A 19,572-nucleotide genomic window follows, 5' to 3' on the forward strand; every position below is an offset into this window, starting at 1 on the left:
TATTCTGTATGAAATTAGGCCAATAATAGTAATTTAACCAAAGTACTGTCCTTATGACCAAATGCATGTTTGGAGGTGCCTCAATCACAGACAGACCGTTTTGTTGTTGTTTTGCAGATTTTTTTTTTCCTTCCCACTAATGCATTTATAATGGCCGTCAATTATATGTAGATTTCCGCTATTCATGCGCCGGCCTGGTCTCTACCCCCTGAGAAAAGCGAGAGTTCATGTACAGATATTTAATAGAAATTGGCCTGCTGAAAAGTAGTTTGAATGTGTGAATGCATCTATATAATGAATTTGACTTTCAGAATAAAATTATAGGAAATAAATGGGTTTTTCTATGATAGAATCACTTTTCTCTTCAATTATTCAGTACCACAGTCACCCTAACAGAGGCCATGTCGGAATTATTGAAAGAATTCATCATTTGCTTGAAACAAGATTACAATACAATTCATCTGAGTATATAATCACGAGAGATGAATTTTTCAATTGAATTAAAGAAATAAACTTTCCGAGCAGATTCTATTTCATTCAGATGCACCTATTCGTCAGCTTGGCTCCTTAGGTAAAAATAAACCACACTTTTCCAAGACTTTTTCACTTCTAATCAATGCAATTACCGCTAATCATGCTGGTAGAAATGTCACCAAATGCCAGGTGTGGTCAATTAGTGTGCAATTGGTGACAATTTCGTTGCTTTGCAGTGATCGACGGCCCCACTCAGCTGGTTGTGCGCGATGTGTCCGACACGGTAGCGTTCCTGGAGTGGACTCCGCCAAAAGCCAAGATTGATCAGATTGTCTTGCGTTACGGCCTCGTGGGAGGCGAAGGCCCGCGTACGACCTTCCGCCTCCAGCCCACACTCAGCCAGTACACCCTGCAGGTGAGTGGGAGGGATGCACTGGTGTGGATTTAAAATCGTGATACGCAAAGTATATTTTGAATGAATATTTTCACCTCACCAGGTCTCGCTATCTGTTTTTAAAACTGAAATGTGAATGTGGCCCTTGACTGCAAATGGATTCAAAGCACCAACTCTGCCTACTTTGTTGTGAAGGTCCTACGCCCCGGTTCGCGTTATGAGGTGTCTGTGAGCGGCGTGAGGAACGGGAACACGAGCGGCTCCATTTCCATTGAATTTACAACCGGTGAGGGCTGACAGCAAGCAGATGTGGTAATCACGCTGCATGCGATCCCGAGCCTGCCTTCGGGAATAGAACTGTTGATGACATATGGCCTGATGTGCCGCGCTGCTCAAGGTTATTTGGCAGAGCCCAATAAAGTTTGCACACCCGATATTAGGCGGTGTTCAACTGGCTAATGCATGCACCTCGCAGCGAGTTTGGCATCCTGCGTGTTTGTGACGACGATTACACTGCTGATGTCTGCTTGTTCACCTCCCCTGAGAAACGGTCTCAGTGTCCCCAACGTTGTCAGCTTTATCGTTCTTCTCAGAGATCGACGCCCCCAAGAACCTGCGTCTCCTCTCCAAGACCTCCACCTCCCTGGAGTTGGAATGGGACAACAGTGAGGCGCAGGTAAGCTCATCGAGCGCTCCGCTGACCCGGCAGTGTGGCTTTAACCACTTATTGGGTTCTCGCTTTATGATGGTTCTGAAAATACCGCATTTGGAGGTTTAGGGTGACATGTGATGTGAGAAAGGCTTTTTTTGTGGATATAAAAAAAAGTTTCAACACCTGCTCAGAAGAGTCACATGCTACTTATGAGAGGGTGTGTACACCTGTGCAACCGCATTATTTGTACTTTCACTCTTGGTTAAAAAAAATAATGACTAATTTGAATTCACGTTAAAGGTTTTAAATGATTTATCTTGGTTTCCTTTTCTTATATAAACAAAAATATGGCACCTGAGTTGATCTGTATATTTGTGACTTGAGACAGTTTTTTTTTTTCAAAATAGTATAAATTACTATAATTAAGACTTAGATTAGTGCAATGATTCCCAACCACTGCAGCTAGAGATAAAGTATGCCGTGGAAAATCAGATCATCATATAAAATCAAAAATTGTCAAAACTGACGATCCAGATTGTTTCATGCTAATATTTAAAAGGTCTTCTAGCTCGCTCACTGACACATTTTAAGAAATAGTCTCACATAACATTTGCTTGGGTGTTTAAGTGAACACTCGATGAGAAGGCAACGCACTATTTGTGCACAGGCCGATAACTTTTGATATTATGTCCCCTTTAAAATGTTTTACTGTATTTCCTACCATACGTTATCATCACTCTGTGTGTGTTTGCTCGTTGGATCTGAGCCTTCCATTTGAAGCTGAAAATAAACATTGAGCGTGATCAATAGTTTTAATATCCCTAATTATGTGCACATGTAGGTGGAAGCCTACCAGGTGGTGTACAGCACGCTGGCAGGTGATCAATACGAGAAAGTTATTGTTCCAAGAAACCAGGGTGCAACCACAAAGACCACTCTCACCGGTAAGTGTCGAGAAATTGTCATCAACAAACCCGAGGGTCCTTTGCGCCACAATTTTGCTGGAGCCTTTTTTTTTTTTTTTTTTTTCAAAATTATCCCAGCTCATCTATTGTTTACGGAGGGAAGTGTTCTTCATGCCAGGGTGGCCTCCACTGCTTGGCTGGCCACTACTGATTGTTTTTGTCCAGATACTTGTTGTCCTGGGGGCATACTGGAAGCAAGGAAATTTGGAAGTGTATGTTATTTTCTGCAATCAATGCTTTAATATCTTTTTAAAAAGAAATGGGTTTTTTTCTCACTCTCTCCCTCTCCGATCAACTTTTCACTTTTGACATTTCCCTTCTGTTTGCTTCTGCATGTCTGTGGCTGATTTTAATTCACTGACTGTGTTTCAGACCTGCTGCCTGGCACGGAGTACGGTATCGGCATTTCTGCCATGAGGGGCAACAACCAGAGCACATCGGCCACTATGAACGCCAGGACCGGTGGGTGACTTTATCTAGGATGTGTCGCTAAAATCTAAATTGTTATTTCCCACAAAGCCAGCGTACAGCATGAGATGTTATGTAAATTATGCTACGGGTACAAATAAAGGAACCTGGTCACACTCGAGACACAAATATACAGTGAACCATTCCAGACTATTTTGCAATAGGAGAAAATCTGTCATATGAGCAATTGATTAACTCATTTACTGCCATTGACGGCTAAAGACGTCAACGATTTTTTTTTATTTTTTTTTAACTCGGCTGGCAGTGAATGAGTTAATTGTGTCTTAAAGCAAATGAGACATATGATGGGCATGACAGTTCTTTTCAGTGAACCAGATAATTAGAATCAGTTGATCAAAAATAATTGGTTGAAAGATTTGTTCACTGACTCTTTGGTGCCCCCCACGTCCGCAACCAATTAATTAATTAAACCCTTACTTGACTTTCCCCATAGTAGGGAAATCAAGGAAATGTTGTTAAATACCCACAGGTGTCACCTGACAAGCACTCATGTCGCACTTGATCTAATAGCTGGATGGTCTTTTTCAATACTCTGCCGTAATTATCCGAACGAACAGCATCCTTCGGTTGGACAGATCTTCTTTGAGCAGCTCTTTTCATTCCACGAAAGTACGAGTGGTCAAAAGCACAAAAGATCACCCAATTAACAGCTTGATGTCCTGACGAATAAATCGATCAAACTTCTGTTTCTTCGTTGCATTGAAAGAAAATATCAGTTGTATTTATAATGGTAAACGTTTAGTTTACGTGTCCATATTTTAAAGCCCACCAAATTTGATTGACTGCATCTTGGAAACATGAGTAGAGTGTCTGCATTGATGCAAGATTCATTAAATTACATTTATGACACAAAAGTGCCTCTTCTCATGTCAAGAAGAGAATTATCGATCTGTCGTAGTGACGCGTATAACCAAGGCTGCTCCATTTCATCACATTTGTTCTCCCGTGGATTGGGAAGACGTCATGTTCGGAATGCTTTATGCGCATTAAGGGATGTAGACGTGCTATCTGTGACATCAGAGTAGATTCAGAAGACAGGTGACAGTAGTCATTTTTCTCACTCGAATTTTTTTTTTATGTTATGGTTTTGGTTTTCTATTACTGAAAAAAAAAACCTGCACTAAAAGCGCTAAATTTAGATGATGACCTAATTACACATGCATGGTTACAAAACATGTGTCTGAAGCTTTGGAGGCATTCCTTGTGCGGTGTGATCAAACCCGTTTCCGGGACGGACTTGATGGATCAAATTGATTGAACTCCAGGGATTATGTTCAAAATAACGAAAGATCAGAATTCTATCTGAAACATTTGGAACACCTTTCGCACGTGACCAATTTTCAAAAGTATGTCTTTGGTTCTTCATGATGCCAGGTCTGGACGTACCTATGGATCTAACCGTGACGGCCTCAACAGACAACACCATCACGCTAGTGTGGGGCATGGTCCAGGGCCCCATTGACTTCTACAAAGTCACCTTTACGTCCTCCTCGGGTGTGACGACTGAGGTGAACAATCACAACGGCAATTACTTCTCAAATATTGATTAAGAATATACCTTGCAGGTAAATATTTTGATTTTGATTGCTATTTTGATTCAAGTGTTCTTTGTTTTCCAGCTGACTGTGCCAAGACATGAAACCACCACCACTTTGACAGACTTGGAGCCCGGCACTGAATACACCATCACAGTGGCAGCCAAGAGGGGGAGACAGCAGAGCAACGTGGCTTCCATCGATGCCTTTACAGGTAGAAGTGAAGTGTCGTCTGAAGCGTCCTGCCCGTCGTATCGGTACCTGAAAGTTGATACTTTGTACAACCCTTCAATTTGTCATCAACATACGCTATACAGTGATATTGACATCAATTATTTCATATGTATTATTTCATTCCCTCATCCTATGGAAATCGGTAAGATAAACGACAAGGAATCGGATCAATTAGCATGATTGCTAATGACATCGGAATGGCTAAATTATCATTCCCGTCCTTAATACAATCTAAAAAAAAATAGTGACGAATGCCCTGCTGTGAATAGCAGAAATTGGTTTGTAATTGCCTCTATATGCCACAAGATGGCGTCAAAGCACTCCTTTCTTTTTAACAAAGCAAAGTGCCTTTTCTGACTTCAACATTGTTCCTTGGCGCCAAAATGGCAAATTTACCCCAGCCAAACGGAAAATTTGCTGTGCTTCACTGTAGTAGTAGAAGAAGAAATTTATTTTCTGGTAACGCTCATTTTTATTGTGACAAATGACTTGTGAGACACGTAATGTATACACGTGTGTCCAAAACACGGTAGACCGTCCATGACTTGGTGTCAACCACACACACACACACACACACCCCCACACACACACACGCATAAGCACTAACTATTGAAAATCGATGATGATCATCGTTTTGGGGACATTTGACAATCGGGCTTGGCTAAAAAAAAAAGTAAAAAGTAAATACTTAAAAAATCACCCTGATTATTTGTGTGTGTTTGTGTTTACCCATTTTAAGTTGGGATTCTTCAAAAAGTTACAAATATTAATATATGTGGGAATGAAAAGATCCCACAGAGTCCAGTGGTGAATTTAATGACCATAAGGTGAGTCCTACTTAAAAATGAATACGAGACTATTAGTTGATCGAAAAGATTGCAGCCTGCTAATGAGCTGGATTCACATTTGCAACGGGTCTTTTCATCTTAGTACATGCTTGTTGGTTTCTTCAGTCACGACACATTTCTTCATCTTCTGCCTTGTTTTTTTTTCTGGGAATTTTTGGCCATATACACCAGCAAGAAGCTTTTTTTTTTTTTTTTTTTTTTTTTTACTTCTGATTTGACTTTTCCGCATCAAAACGATGCACTTGAGCACTTGCCTTTTCTTCTCATCATCCTTATCTTGATCTCGTCATTCTTCAGAACAAAAATGGCAGTTGTCATCATCGTGGCCGCCGCCATCATCATCATCATCATCATCATCGAGATGTGTAACTTCATCATTTCGTGTCGTTCACGGCTCTAACCGTTGGGCATTGGGAGAGATGACAGGATGATAAGATGGACGATCAGGACGATGAAAAAAAGTTAATTGGATGTCATCTTCTCATCCACTTCACGAGTAACATCTAATTATCGGTGCCCAAGGGAGCTCATCTTAAAGGAAAACATGGGATTTTCTCTTGAAGTGCACCTTCAAAAGCGTGATTTTTTTTTTTTCTCAGCATAAATAGCTGTTAGATGCATGACGATATAACCTTCAATTTGACTGCACGGTAAATATAATATGCGCATTACTGGAAGCAGCTTGATGTTCATTCACTTCATCATTAGCTGTCGAAGTCATCCGTTTTGACAGCAACATCTGCTACCATCATGGCTTTTTTCATTTTCTTTTCGGGATCAATCCTATCACAACTTCATCTTTATGGCACATAATCCAATTAGCCTCTCGTCTTCATCAGCGATTAAATCATCACGTCCACATGACTCTGTGGTCTGCTTGATCAAGATCGCACCCGAGGCAATTTCGCCAACCACGTCCATCCATCCATTCATCACCACCGTGGCTTCTCCGTTTCCATCCTGGACGACACCTTATTCCTTTCGACGCTTTTTCCTGCTTTCTGTGCACTCGGAGACTCTCCCCCGTGACATTTAATCCATATGCCTCCAGGGATCAGACCCGTTTCCCACCTCTACTTGTCCGAGGTGACTTCCGACTCAGTGCTCGTGGCGTGGAGCTCGCCGGCGCCGCCCGCTGACGTCTTCATCCTCAGCTACAGCTCAGCTGACGGCACCGATACCTCAAAGGTGACCCTGGAAGGCTCCAAGACGAGGTCGTTGGTGCAAGACCTGCTTCCCTCCACTCAGTATACCGTCAGCCTAATCACAATACAGGGCGACGTCACCTCCGAGCCTATTACGGCGTCCCTCACGACAGGTGAGCTGCCTGATCGGATGGAAAAGTCTCGGGGAGAGGGGACGCTTTACACTCCTGCTTGTTCTTGGCTAGCTTCATTCACATGCATTACGACGGCGTTTGTGATACTGTTTCAAATGGTTGAAACGATAAATCGAATAACTCAATTCGATTGCAAAAAGTGTCAAAGATCGCAGATCTGTAACATCAAAAAATGTTTTCAGGTAAGAAGCCTCAGAATTATCAATGCAGTTTTACTATACTATTTATTTTTATTTATAATTTCTAATGTACGGGCAACTATGACGAAAAAGCAAAACGTGAAGAGTCTCTGTTCCCAAAAGTGCAGTTAATTAATTCTCACTCCTCTACACCGGCCAGAGCAAACTGCTTCTTCCTTTACGTGCGCGACCAAGTAGTTAGCGATGTAATCGGCTTTGTCACTTTTGCATCCTGCGGCTTTTAACTTACGGTAGCTGCGGTAGAAGATTGTTGCTACAAATGCAGAGGCATTTCATTCGTTATCATTAACGGTCGGACACAGAGAAAATAAATTGTGAATCATTTCAGTCAGAGCTTTTTTTTTTTTTGTATTCGGCACCTTTGCTGCCTCTAAACGACGCTTCATTAAATAATAAACAACACACAGCGTCATGCTAGTTCCACATTTGCCAAAGCAAACACAATTAGGAAGATAACCATACCCGAATGGGCGCCATTTTTATTAAGAAGCTGCTGTTTTCCAGCCAAGTGGAAATTAAATAATTTCAAAGCCAGGAATTATAAATGACCCCCTCTTCTCATGAATACTCGTCATTATTCTTTGGATTTGAAGTGCTGCCCGTGCTGCTGCTTTCCCCTCGCAAAAGATGGAAGCGCATTCATCTCCTCATCACCCCCTTCACTTTTACTTTCTTTTGTTGATGCCGTTAATACCTTGGTAACTGCCATCACATGACTTGTTTGCTCACATCGTCTCCGCTGTAACCTTTTCCACAGTCGCTCGATATCTATCTCCGGAGACACGGGTAAACAAATTGTCAGCAGGGAGGGGCTTGGGGGATATTTCGTATGGGTTAGCAGTTTTTGCTGTTTTTCTTTCGGCAGGACCACGAATTGGTCCTTGAATATGTTTTCAACCAGTTGACACTTTTGTTCACGCACAATTTAGTTTGAATGGTGATCGTTCGCTGAGAGAAATTAGCATATGCACTATATCACGGTGTCTATAAACCTTTAAGGGGAAGTCCGCCAAAAATATTTCTTAACAAGAATATTTCCTATACAACTTCACGAGTCGAAGCACGGCATTCTGATTAACATCGTCGAGTGAAAAACCACAGTTGCTCACGACTTACTTAACAACCAATCATAGCGCAACTTCCGAAAACAGGCGACCTGTGATTGGTTAGCTGAGCTCCGAGCAACTGTGATGTCAGTTCTACTTTTACTCACACGAAGCAGCAGCACATACAAACGGCATACAGCAATGCTCAAAAGCAACTAAATTATCCGATTAATCTTTATTCTTGATCGTCGATTTATCCGTTGGAGACCTTATTTACTTTAAAATTGACCTAATCCTCAAGATATGTTTTTATTTATTTATTTATTTTTTTACTTGAAAGGGACATCTTCGCCTTCTTACTTTTAATAACACTGCATTTCTCCCAATAGACCTCAGTGTTGCAAAATTTGGAGTGTAAAACCGCCATTAAATCAGGATCGCTTACAAATCTGCAATATAGCCCGGGGTTCACTAAATTCCCGTACTTGGAACCCGACAACATCTGTAATGTGCACCAACAAATGCGACAGACGAATATAACATGTCAGACAATTGTGTGAAGTGTTCAGTGTCACAGCTCTTTTTCTAACCAAACTCTGAATTATGCTGTAGGTATGGACCCCCCCAAGCAGATGACGGTGTCCGCCGTTTCTGAGGACATAGTGACCATTTCGTGGATCAAACCGCTGGCTCCTTTTGAATATTATAAGCTTTCCTACCAGTCAGCCAGAGGTATTTAATTTCCCCATATTTTAATATGATTTGCTGAAACTCTAATAGCCTCATCTTTTGCCAATGAATCTTAATTATAATCTGAAATTATAGCTATAAATATTTTACTCCTCCTTCACTGTGACTGAATAGTAGATGTATTTCGAATTGTTCACGACACGCTGGTAATGAAGACAAAGCTGAGTTCTCATGCGTTTCCCGCAGGCCGCGTGGACAGCGTGGTGCTTGACAGCGATGTGACCAACTACACTTTGTCCAGTCTGTTCCCGGCTACGGAGTATGAGATCAGTCTCAACGCTGTCAGGGGGAGCCAGGAGAGCAATATTGTCAGCGCTTCGGTCTTCACAGGTACGCGGAAAAACATGCTGTGGACTGAAAGTCGCTGAGACAAGTCGCTCAAGTCATTATTTCCTTGTGTCTTATTGATGAAGGAAACAGATTTGCATACTTGTCATTTAATATTTTGGATCTTCAAAGACAATATCTAGGAAGTCCTTGATTTGCAAAAAAGTTCTGTTCCTACGCTGGCGATATAACCCAAATTTCCGTGTAAATCGGAATTAACCTTTTAGTACTCCCTAAATCTTTAAATAAATACCTAAATGTACATTTTATACTTAATATTACTGATATGAAATTAATTAAAATATAAAATAATTTACCGTACGTAAGCGATCACATTACATTATAATTACGACCTTGCATACTCATGACGTAGGGTCTAGGGAAGTAAATGTGGTCCAGCGTGTGGGGGCATTTCTAGAGGAGCGATTCAATAGGAGGTAGAACTATAGAAAATAAAAAATAGAAATAAAATAATAAATAATAAATAAATAAAAATATACAAGTTGCATCCAGCCGAAAAAAAAAAATACTATCTGGGTTGTATTTTCCTCCAGTGGGAACCTAAAATGCCAGCTGAGGCACAGCCGCCATAAAGTCGAAATGTTGCAGGTTGAGTACGTTGTAACCAATGATTCTCGAACAGCTGACCTGTAGCTTCGGCAACACAAAAATAAATAGATTTTAAATTAACCCGGAAAACGCAAATATGATTAAAAACTGTCAAAACTGGATAGGAAGGAAAATGTTAGTTTGATAAACTCTAAATATTTTCAGTTTTATTTTTTCTCCTTTTATTTGATGTTGTTAACAAGAATTTGATTTTTTTAATTGGAGAGTTAGTTTTTGTTAACTGTAATAAACTGTCACAAATACTTAGTATAAAAATAAAACACACACACATTCCTGCAATTTGTCGTGCACAAGGTTGGCGTGCCGCACTTCTAAGAACACTTTACATACACACACACACACACACACACACACCCCCACACACACGCACACACACAAATGAAAGGGTACAGCCGGCATCTGGCATTGTAGCGAGTGACGATGATGTCGACCCCCTGACCCAGTAATTGGTAACATATTCCGCAGTCCACCTCTCAGCACTCTCCTTATCCTTTCACCTCACGTCTATCCTCTTGAATCTTTGCACCTCCTTGCACACTTTCCCGCTCTTTCGCTTCGTTGCTTCTTTCTAAAAAAAAATAAGATGAAATAAAATCTCCCCTCGTTTCTGTCTGATTCTTATTCCAATAGGAATCAAGCGGCACGGCGCGCTTCCACATGAATGCACCGAAATATGGAACACGCTTCTCATTCAAAGAATTTCCTTCGCATAAAATTAACACACTCCCCGTGGTGTATGCAAAGTCTGCAGTGTGTGCGTGCGCGTGTGCGTGAGGGGGGGGGGGGGGGGAGTTTAAGGAAGCTCAGGAGAGTAGAGCAGGTGTGTTTGCATGTCAATGAGACGTGATTTGAAAAGAAAAAACAGGTTCAAGAATTCATTGATGGAGGCAGGAGGTGGGGGGGGGCATTGGTGAGGTAAAAGTCGAATCACTTTAAGCTTTTTCTTGCTTTTGCCCACTTTGTCTTGTTTTGCACTCACACTTCTCTATTATGGCACCTTAAAAAGGAACTCAACCCCCCCCAAAAAAATATTTGCAATAAAATGTTCGAAATGACATAACAGTTGCTCAGGGTTCAGGTGACGGCCAATCACACGGCTCACCTGTTTTTTCTGAAACCACGATTGGTTGTTAGGTGAGCCTTGAGCAACTGTGATGTCATTTTCAGTTGACAGAAGTGATAAAATGGCCTACCACCTGAGAGGGATAAAAATGGGTGGATTTTACTGCTTAACTCATATTCCACCGACGCAATATTAATCAAAATGCCATGTTTAGACTAGTGGGCGTGCATTGAACAAATTTTAGTCAAGAAAATTTCGGGGTTGACTTCCCCTTTAACAATCCCAGTGTGCTTGTGAAGCGACACGGAGAGTTGTAATAGGCTGGAAAGTACATAGTCTAGCTAGTTGGAAAATTGGTAAATGAGATTCTAAACACATTACCCGTCCAAGGATCCTTTGTGTAATTTCTTAAAAATGGCACGCTTGGGATTTACAAAAGTGATCACACATGGCATGGGCAAATATGCATCGACTGCTGTTTAATTATCAGAGCAGATAAGAAACGCATGGAGCCATATTTCATTTTTGCCACCAAACTTAATGTACTGGCATTTGAGAAAAACTGTTTGGCTCGAGAGTAAATGGGCTATGAGATGAGATGTTTAACGACTAACAATGGGCTCGTACGCAAAATGTCAGGACCTTTAATAAATGATCTCGGCTCTCAACACTGGAGTTGGAAGAAAGGCTGTTAAAGTCTGGCTAATTTATCGGCTTCCCAAAGAACACACCTCGTGTGATGGCTATCGAGTTTAAATATACAATATTTTAAGTCGCTTTGCACTTCAAATGGCAAAAGGATGCTTATATGAGAAAACCCGTTGGATGTTTTTCAACAATTTATAAAAGTGCTAGAACACGTTTTTATATATATATATATATATATGGCAATAATCGTGATATAACATTTTAATTCCGTTTTATCTCAAGCTGTCGATCAAGCAACAAGCAGTGTAATTTAAATTGTATTGACAGGTTGCAGCCAGGAAGAACTGGGGTGTCCTCTCTATCCGGTCTCCATAATGGCCACGGGCACTCCACAAATTAGAATGACCTCACGGTCAACCAGGACAGCTGGCGTGTTCCCGGACTGCCGTGTCCTGCAAAAGATTGATCAAAGCTTTGCCTTAACAATAATAAATGTATTCGGGAGCAAACCAAAAAACACTGCTATTAAAATGCAATATTTTTTAATAAGGGATACCAAGAGGTCAGCTCCAAAAAAAAAAAAAAAAACTGTTGAAAAGAAAAACAATCTGCTTCCACGAAATGCAAAAAAGCTTTTACTTCAAGTCATTTGTTTAGATTTTTCTTCCATTAAACGTTTTTAAAACACTAAAGACTCATTTCCACCAAGTGGTACAAGTCATTCCTGTTGTTGTCACTGGCTTCTTGGTACATCTTAAATCAGGTCCTGTAAATCCTGAGCATGGTTGCATTTCCACTGCGGCATCATCCCATGCCGGTGAGACAGCTCGTCTAATTTGCCAATTAATTAGCGCCACACGGTACAGTGCTGAGCGCTGACGGGACTTGCAAACAAGAAACACAACTTCCAATCAAAAGACGGCCGTGTGTCTTCAGCATACTCAAGTAGAGCACTATGAAGAGCATCTCGTCAAATTTGAACCCTTCTAACCCGTCATAGTTCAAATAAAAACAAAAAAAATAAATAGTGCAAGTCAACTTAAGGGAACATTATTGAGTGAAACCCACTCAGTTTGTTAACATTCTTTTTATTTATTTATTTTTTTTTTGCTTGTTTTAAACAAAAATGTCGCTAGAATTTTACTCATAGTTTGTCGTTCGTTAACTACCGTGACTTATCTCTTTGTTCCGTCCACTTTTTAAACACACTGCAGCTCCATTTAGTAATTCACAAATGCAATCAGAAGATGGAGCATGGTGATTGGATTATCAAAGACCTTGAAAAAAAAAAAAAAGAGAGAGAGAGTTGCCGGTTTGTTTTTCTGCCCCTGGTCTCGCTCCGTGTATTCCCCATTGCCAATCGAATTGACTGAATAAGCCTCTGCATAATTTGCTTAAACCTTCTGGCAATTAAACTAATGACTTGGTTCAGGTTTTACTCATCTATCCCAGTGATAAGGACTCACAGTCACCGCGGTATCTTGATGAGAGGGACCGATTTTTTAAAAAAATTGTTATTATTCTGTTGAGGAAATGACAGTATTAATTATTTCATACAAGTAGCACTGCGGAGCACTCTGTGTTCCGTGTTTGCCTGCCATGTTCCATGCTGTGCCAAAGTAACATGCCTGAGGGTGAAATTGGCATCAAAACGTAGAGGTCAAAGGTTTAATTAAATTGAAATTCAATGCTTGCATGTCCGGCGGAGGGTTGAGCTACCGCAGGCGAAGGTGAACGTCTGCGTCGTACTTTTTCCACTACTAAAATTCATTTAGAACAAGTTGTGGACTCACAGTGGCAAAGTCTCAAAATTATTAACCGATAATTACCACGCTGATGTGAATGGAAGAGTATAATAATGTGATTTAAACTCTGCGTTCTAATTGTGACATTTTTTTACTGAAGAGATTACGTCATGCCCGCATGATTTCTGTTGCGCTGAAATGAAGATTTTGCAAATAACCTGTACTGTTGAATTTGCAGCCATGGACATGCCATCAGAGTTGACTGCACTCAATATCACTCCGCAAGGAGCCCTGCTGAGGTGGAACCCCCCAATGTCCAACGTCGACAATTATGTGCTGACTCTCACAAACGATCAAGGTAAGAGATGGAACGGAGTCGGAGAAACAATTGATATATTTTATATTTAAGGGGGAAAGCCAGACATTAAGATATAATATATTTCCAGGGGTTTAGTTTGTGGGAGGGGTGGGGCTTCGTGCTCCCTCTTGCCCCTCCCTAGACCCGGCCTATTTTCAGTCGACTGCAAGTGGCAAAATGGCCAACCACTGAGATGGATCAAAACGGCTGGATTTTGCTGCTTAATTCATATTCCACAAATGCAACCAACATTGGAATGCTATGTTTAGACCAATGGGACCGCGTAGAACTTATTATTGTGAAAAAACATTTTGACTCGACTTCCCCTTTAACATCTTCCTGTCAAGGATCGGACATTCCTGACCACGCTTCTTCAAATCGCAACCCGCCATATACTGCCCACGACCTTTAGCAAGTTGAAAGTTTCAAAGGGCAAATTTAACAGAGCCGCTGTTGTGTTATATGTGGTTGTTTCCTGAACATTTCGACTGCACTTCATTTATGATGACTACTTTCTTAAAGAGAACCACTTTCTCGACATTTTATTCAGGCAGTCCAAAACATTGCAATTAGAGAACATATTGCTGACTCAGTACACTTCCCCTGCAAATGGGGGCGCTGTAGGATGAGATTTTTCAAGTTTCCTGCTTGTTTCCTCATTCGGAATCTGTGTACGGATGAGATACAATACGCAAACGCCGAGGTTTTCCCCCATTAAGATTGTGACGCGAGGCAGCACAGACGCATTTGTCTTGCCCTCACTATCCATCATCATGCTTGCTTGAACTTCTAAGGCCGGGTGAAAACATTGTAGCTAGCTTGCGGCATTTTCTTTTTTTATTTTTTTTGCCATGCCGCCTGTGTCCTCACCGTCTGACAGCCTTATCCAGATAGGTGAAAGATAGCCATATTGCTTGGCCTCTCAGGGTCACTCTTTATAATTTGCTCCATGAACCATCGTAGCAAAGCTGCCTTCGAACTACTCGACATGCATACTGTTGTCTCTTCAGCCACTGTCGGCAGTCATTAACCTTTAGCATTTAGATAATCAAGTCACTGCCCACAATCATCTTGCTCTGCTGTAATCGATGTTTTAAATGACTTGTCATATGAAAGGCACGGGTTATGGCAAATTATTAATCATACAGTATTCTTAATACATCGGCAAGTTCAAATTGGGTGTCGGAGGAAACTATCCGTAACACGAGCTGTTGTAATAAAGATAACATTTGCGGTCAGACTGTCGATAAAGTCGAGCCCAAGCGCATTTTGCGCAATATAGTACAGAAGGCCACCTGACGGAGCTGCCAAAAAGTGAAAAGTGACTCCTGCTCAACCATCATTCACTTTCTGATTTATGTGAACCGACAGAAAACACGTAATAAGGGTTGCTTGGTTTTCGATATTTCAGCTTCTTGCCTGTCCAGATAAAACAGTACGACTCAGCACTAAGAGACAATTTTCAAAACAAAAACCCCCCAAGGATTCTGTGTTAGACAAACAACTTTTATTGATGCATTGACTAAAGATGAGTAAACCTCGCCACTTCAAAATTTGTAATGCTGTGACATCTCCAAAGAATTGCAATTGCAAGTCTTTTCCTTACATTTCCCTTATCTTCTTTTTTTTTTTTTTCTTCTTCTTAGTGACAGCTGATACGTTTCTCGTGGAGGGCAACAAGCAGGAGCACCAACTATCCAACCTGAAGCCCAGCACGTCCTACTCAATCGCCCTCTATGCCACCAAAGGACCGCTCACCAGCGGCACTGTCATCGCTAACTTCCAAACACGTAAGCGATGCCTTTCTTTAGCCTCTTGCATATACAGTCTCCAACGTACGGAGTGCCTTCGTATTTCGGAAAGGAGGAGCGACGAGAACAGTTGCATGTAATCCTCACACCCAGACATGTTTACGTAAACTCGCTGAGCACTCCACCACACCAATTTTCATCTACTTGAGTAATTCCTATTGGCAAATATTTTTGGTTGCTGACGAACCTCATCGCCTTTATCTGTAACAGTGAAAATGAGTGCGGTGAATATTTACTTTCCATGTCAATTTGCGGTTTGTGTCCCTACATCTTCTACGTGTGCCCCTAAAATTACTGATCAGGGGTTACTCAGCTACGAAGAAAAAAAAAAAGCTTCTTTTAATACTTTTGAATGTATTTTAAGCAGTGCAAGTAATATTTTTTATCCACATTTGGAAGAGACCCGTTTCCATCTGAAAATATCCCATTCTTTATGCTGCAATATTGCATATGCCGAGAGAAAAATTTGAAATGGTCTCCCCGTGCACATCCATTTTAATTCGTACATTACGAGACTGCTACAACTCAAACTTTGCTCCACACCTTTAATTATATTCACCTTCCCATGGAGGAGTGACACGTTTATAAACAATTGTTCCAGTTCACCCAAGCTGTAACTTTTTGTGAATAAAGTAAGTTAAGCAGAGGAGTTTTTCTTCCCAAAGGAGCATTAACTTTTCCTGCAGCAGAGATGAGACTTGCCATAGCAGTGCTGCCGCGCCCTGAAAACATAAATGAGGCTGAGAAACACAACGTAAAGCCATACCAGTGCACATCTTGTAACACAAGTAAACAAATGTCAAAGGTGTTTCACATTTGGAAAGAAATCCTGCCTGATGTGTGTGTGTGTACTTCTTCGGTCTTGAAAATATAAAGCCAGCAGTTTTACTGATACTCCTCTGAGCGAAACGAGTGAAATGTATGTTCGTCTAATTTGGCGCATCCAAGGCGACACAAGTTGTCTTGGTGATGACATGAACCACAAGGGGGATCCTCACTTTAGCGCAGCATAATCACTCAAGTTGAGTTGTTGGAATCCTCAGTGAGAGTTTTGACGACAGGCAAGTTAATTGGATAAACATCGTTGTCACGGGCGGAAACATAATCACCGAACCGGGGTATAAATGGCTTGCGGGACGCTATGGAAGTTAACTTTAGCCGTCATGTGCATGGACTGGCCGCGATACAGACGGGCCGTTCGGGAAATTACATTCTCCCGAAACTCCCAATGGCCACCACTTCCCAGATTTCAAGTATAGAGTGCAGTACAATTGAAGCGTGAACGCTTATATCTTTTCTATATGATTGGATCAATTGACATATTGCGGAGGAGGAAGATGTTGATGAGCATGAAAGGCATAGTGAAGCATCAGAGCCCAAAAAAATCAATATACACATTTACAAGGAATAATGGCGCACTAGTATGTCATTATGGCAAGTGCTGCCTTGTTGTTAGACAGCGTGGCTCACCATTAGAGGATATTATAAGTTGGATGGCTGGAATCCAAGAAAGTAACGTAGTGCCATGACTGCCTGAACAGCTGTACATTTTCCGTCGTTCAGCAATGCACTTATACATATATACATGCATTTAATGTTTGAACGAACGAGTGGATGATTGAGTGATTTAATCATTTATTTATTTTTTTTGAAACATTCCTATAGTGCCTTTTGTTTCGGTCATCCCCGAGCATCTTTAGTGCTAGCACCTAGGCACAGACTGTTTATTTATTCTGAAACTGTGAATTATTGGAGGATGTCTTGTTGATATTTCTTGTCTTGTTTGATGTTGCTTGCCAAGGGACTAAATTAGCTCTTGCTAACTCCGGCACATTTATGCAGGTGTTGTATCAGTGTTCATTAATGTGCATTGTCTCTTTCAAATAAAACTTAAAATGAAAAAAAATATATATTTACGCCGGAAGGTCCGCACTGCTCTGACAATTTGGGTTGAAGCCCATTTGCGGAAAAGTGATGGTTGTGTTTTATGAAGCAGAAGCTGCGTCACTGAGCTCAAGAGCTGCTACTGCGGAACCTGCTGCTCTTGCAAAAAATGTTGCATTCCTTTGCCAAGTGCTTCAGACCTCACTGCCAGACATACTTTGAGTGCCAGTATCGCCATATAAGACTCTTTAACTCATTGACTGCCATTGACGGCTAAAGACGTCAAAGATCCATTATTTATTTTATTTTTTTTTACCCGGCTGGTATTGATTGAGTTAAATGCCAATTCTAATCAATCCCGTTATGAACTGCGTTAAAGAGTTTATGGCAACATGTTTAAGTCAGATTCTGATCTAACTACAGTAGGCTATGTAGTTGGTGCATGATAACGCATATTTCTTGCGAATGGCTCAAATTGAGTCAGAACTCCACAAACAATGGAATAAAATAGTTCTAGGCGTCATGTTTGGAGATAACCAGACACCACTCAGCAGCTAGCAAATTCCATCCCTAATGTGAAGCATGGTGGTGGCGGCATCATGACATGGCGATGCTTTTCAGTGGTAGGAAGTATGAGACGACTCAGTATTGAGGAAATGATGGATGGATGAATGCTCAGGACCTCAAATTGGGGTCAGGATTTATTTTCCAACAGGACAACGACAGGCAGGCAAATAAGTGAAAATGGCTCTGAATCTTCGCCCAGCCTAGTTATGAATGTGTAAGTGTAGAAAATATAAATGTATCCGCTGTTATTGCAATGGGACGGAAATGCAAGAGGACTGACTTTCTGTGACATTTTTCAGAAGAGGCAGATAACAAAAGATTTATTGGCTTGTTAAATTTCACGTTTGATGGCTTGGCAGGCACTCCTGAGAGCCAACTATTTGTATACAAGCTACTAAAAAGTACATTTTCCATAAAATGTCCTCTGTAAAGGGAAACGATCTGCCGTAACATTTGTCGCACAAAAATGGTTGCCGTGTTATTTCTTCCAAATTCATATCTAATGAAAGGACATCTGTTCGGACTGTATTCATTTGTAACGATTGTAGAAGAAATATAACCGATACTACTTCACCAATATTGTACTTTGCTTATAGAATGCTATTATATTTCACATTGCAGCTAATTGTCACCAGTAACTTCAATGGCTTCTTTTGCGTGTGTTTTTGTCAACCTGAGGAAAATTTAAACAATATCTCACAGTTTTCTTTCATTACAACACAGACTTGCGTTTTCCTCCAAATAATTAATCTACTTAATTCATTTCAATTCATTCCGTTATTCAGTGAAATTCATTTTTTTATAGCTCTAATGCTGCTCCTTTCCAAAGCATGAACAAATGATCCCATCTGCTGCCTCTGTGTGCGTTTATTCCATAAAGCATTGTTTATACTCTCCGTTAATACTCGGCTCAGTCCTATTCCGAGCCAAACCGGCAGAACATCTGCTCACCTGCTTCATCGCGCTCGGTTTGAAAAAAAAAAAAAAAAACTAATAACGCCTCCTGGTCAATTTATCCTAATTGAAAAGAAATACGGCCCACTCGCCTTTCAACTCTTGCCTGTCATCTCGGCACTAAGCTCCATCGAGACAAACCAAAAGATAAGCTCGGTTCATTCTCTAGCACATGAAGCCGGAATGGCGACTTCAGATAAGGGGAGTCGGGTGGATGGACTCCGAAGATGAAGCAAATGGAGAAGATAAAAAGTGCAATGGAGAGGCAAAGCTCATAGTGATGTGGAAATAGGCAGTGAGGAGGGAAAGGCTAAACTGAGGTGCAAGCGGGAATCAAATACGGTGGGAATGGGTGGGAAGATTTGCACACATCACTGAGTACTCAGGCTTTTTTTCTTAAATCTTCAAGTGCACCAGTGAGTCTCTACTTAAATGTCAAAGTTTCACGATGTGGAACTGACTATCAGAGTCGCTGAGAAGGAGACTTAATGACTGAGCTGTCACTGATTACGCGCAAATAATAGACGGGGGCGTGGGGGAGTTGAGGTCGCTCACTGTGGACATTGAGAGGGAAGCGGAAGTCTTTTTACGCAGGGGTGCCTTTATATATTTTTTTAAGCCATTTTGAGACCACTGGGGTGGGGGGGCAGTACAGTAGA

At 41.1% G+C, this 19,572-nt stretch overlaps 1 protein-coding gene across 3 annotated transcripts in view; it reads left to right on the forward strand.

Moving 5' to 3' along the window:
• Window positions 1-19,572, forward strand: part of tnr (tenascin R (restrictin, janusin)) — a 114,057-nt gene that overhangs the window by 82,060 nt on the left and 12,425 nt on the right. Inside the window, exons 14-25 of one of the 3 annotated variants that reach the window (XM_088311657.1) lie at window positions 711-889; window positions 1,064-1,154; window positions 1,444-1,544; window positions 2,362-2,464; window positions 2,858-2,947; window positions 4,349-4,482; window positions 4,594-4,723; window positions 6,643-6,909; window positions 8,789-8,908; window positions 9,113-9,256; window positions 13,578-13,697; window positions 15,344-15,487. In XM_088311657.1, coding sequence (XP_088167783.1) covers window positions 711-889; window positions 1,064-1,154; window positions 1,444-1,544; window positions 2,362-2,464; window positions 2,858-2,947; window positions 4,349-4,482; window positions 4,594-4,723; window positions 6,643-6,909; window positions 8,789-8,908; window positions 9,113-9,256; window positions 13,578-13,697; window positions 15,344-15,487 — 1,623 coding nt within the window. The remainder of the gene's footprint in view (window positions 1-710; window positions 890-1,063; window positions 1,155-1,443; window positions 1,545-2,361; window positions 2,465-2,857; window positions 2,948-4,348; window positions 4,483-4,593; window positions 4,724-6,642; window positions 6,910-8,788; window positions 8,909-9,112; window positions 9,257-13,577; window positions 13,698-15,343; window positions 15,488-19,572) is intronic. The other 2 variants (XM_088311658.1, XM_088311659.1) reach the window with 2 other exon arrangements.

The sequence above is a fragment of the Idiotropiscis lumnitzeri genome, chromosome 12, assembly GCF_059441095.1.
Source record: "Idiotropiscis lumnitzeri isolate Australia: NSW breed Sydney's pygmy pipehorse chromosome 12, RoL_Ilum_1.0, whole genome shotgun sequence".
Taxonomy (NCBI): domain Eukaryota; kingdom Metazoa; phylum Chordata; class Actinopteri; order Syngnathiformes; family Syngnathidae; genus Idiotropiscis; species Idiotropiscis lumnitzeri.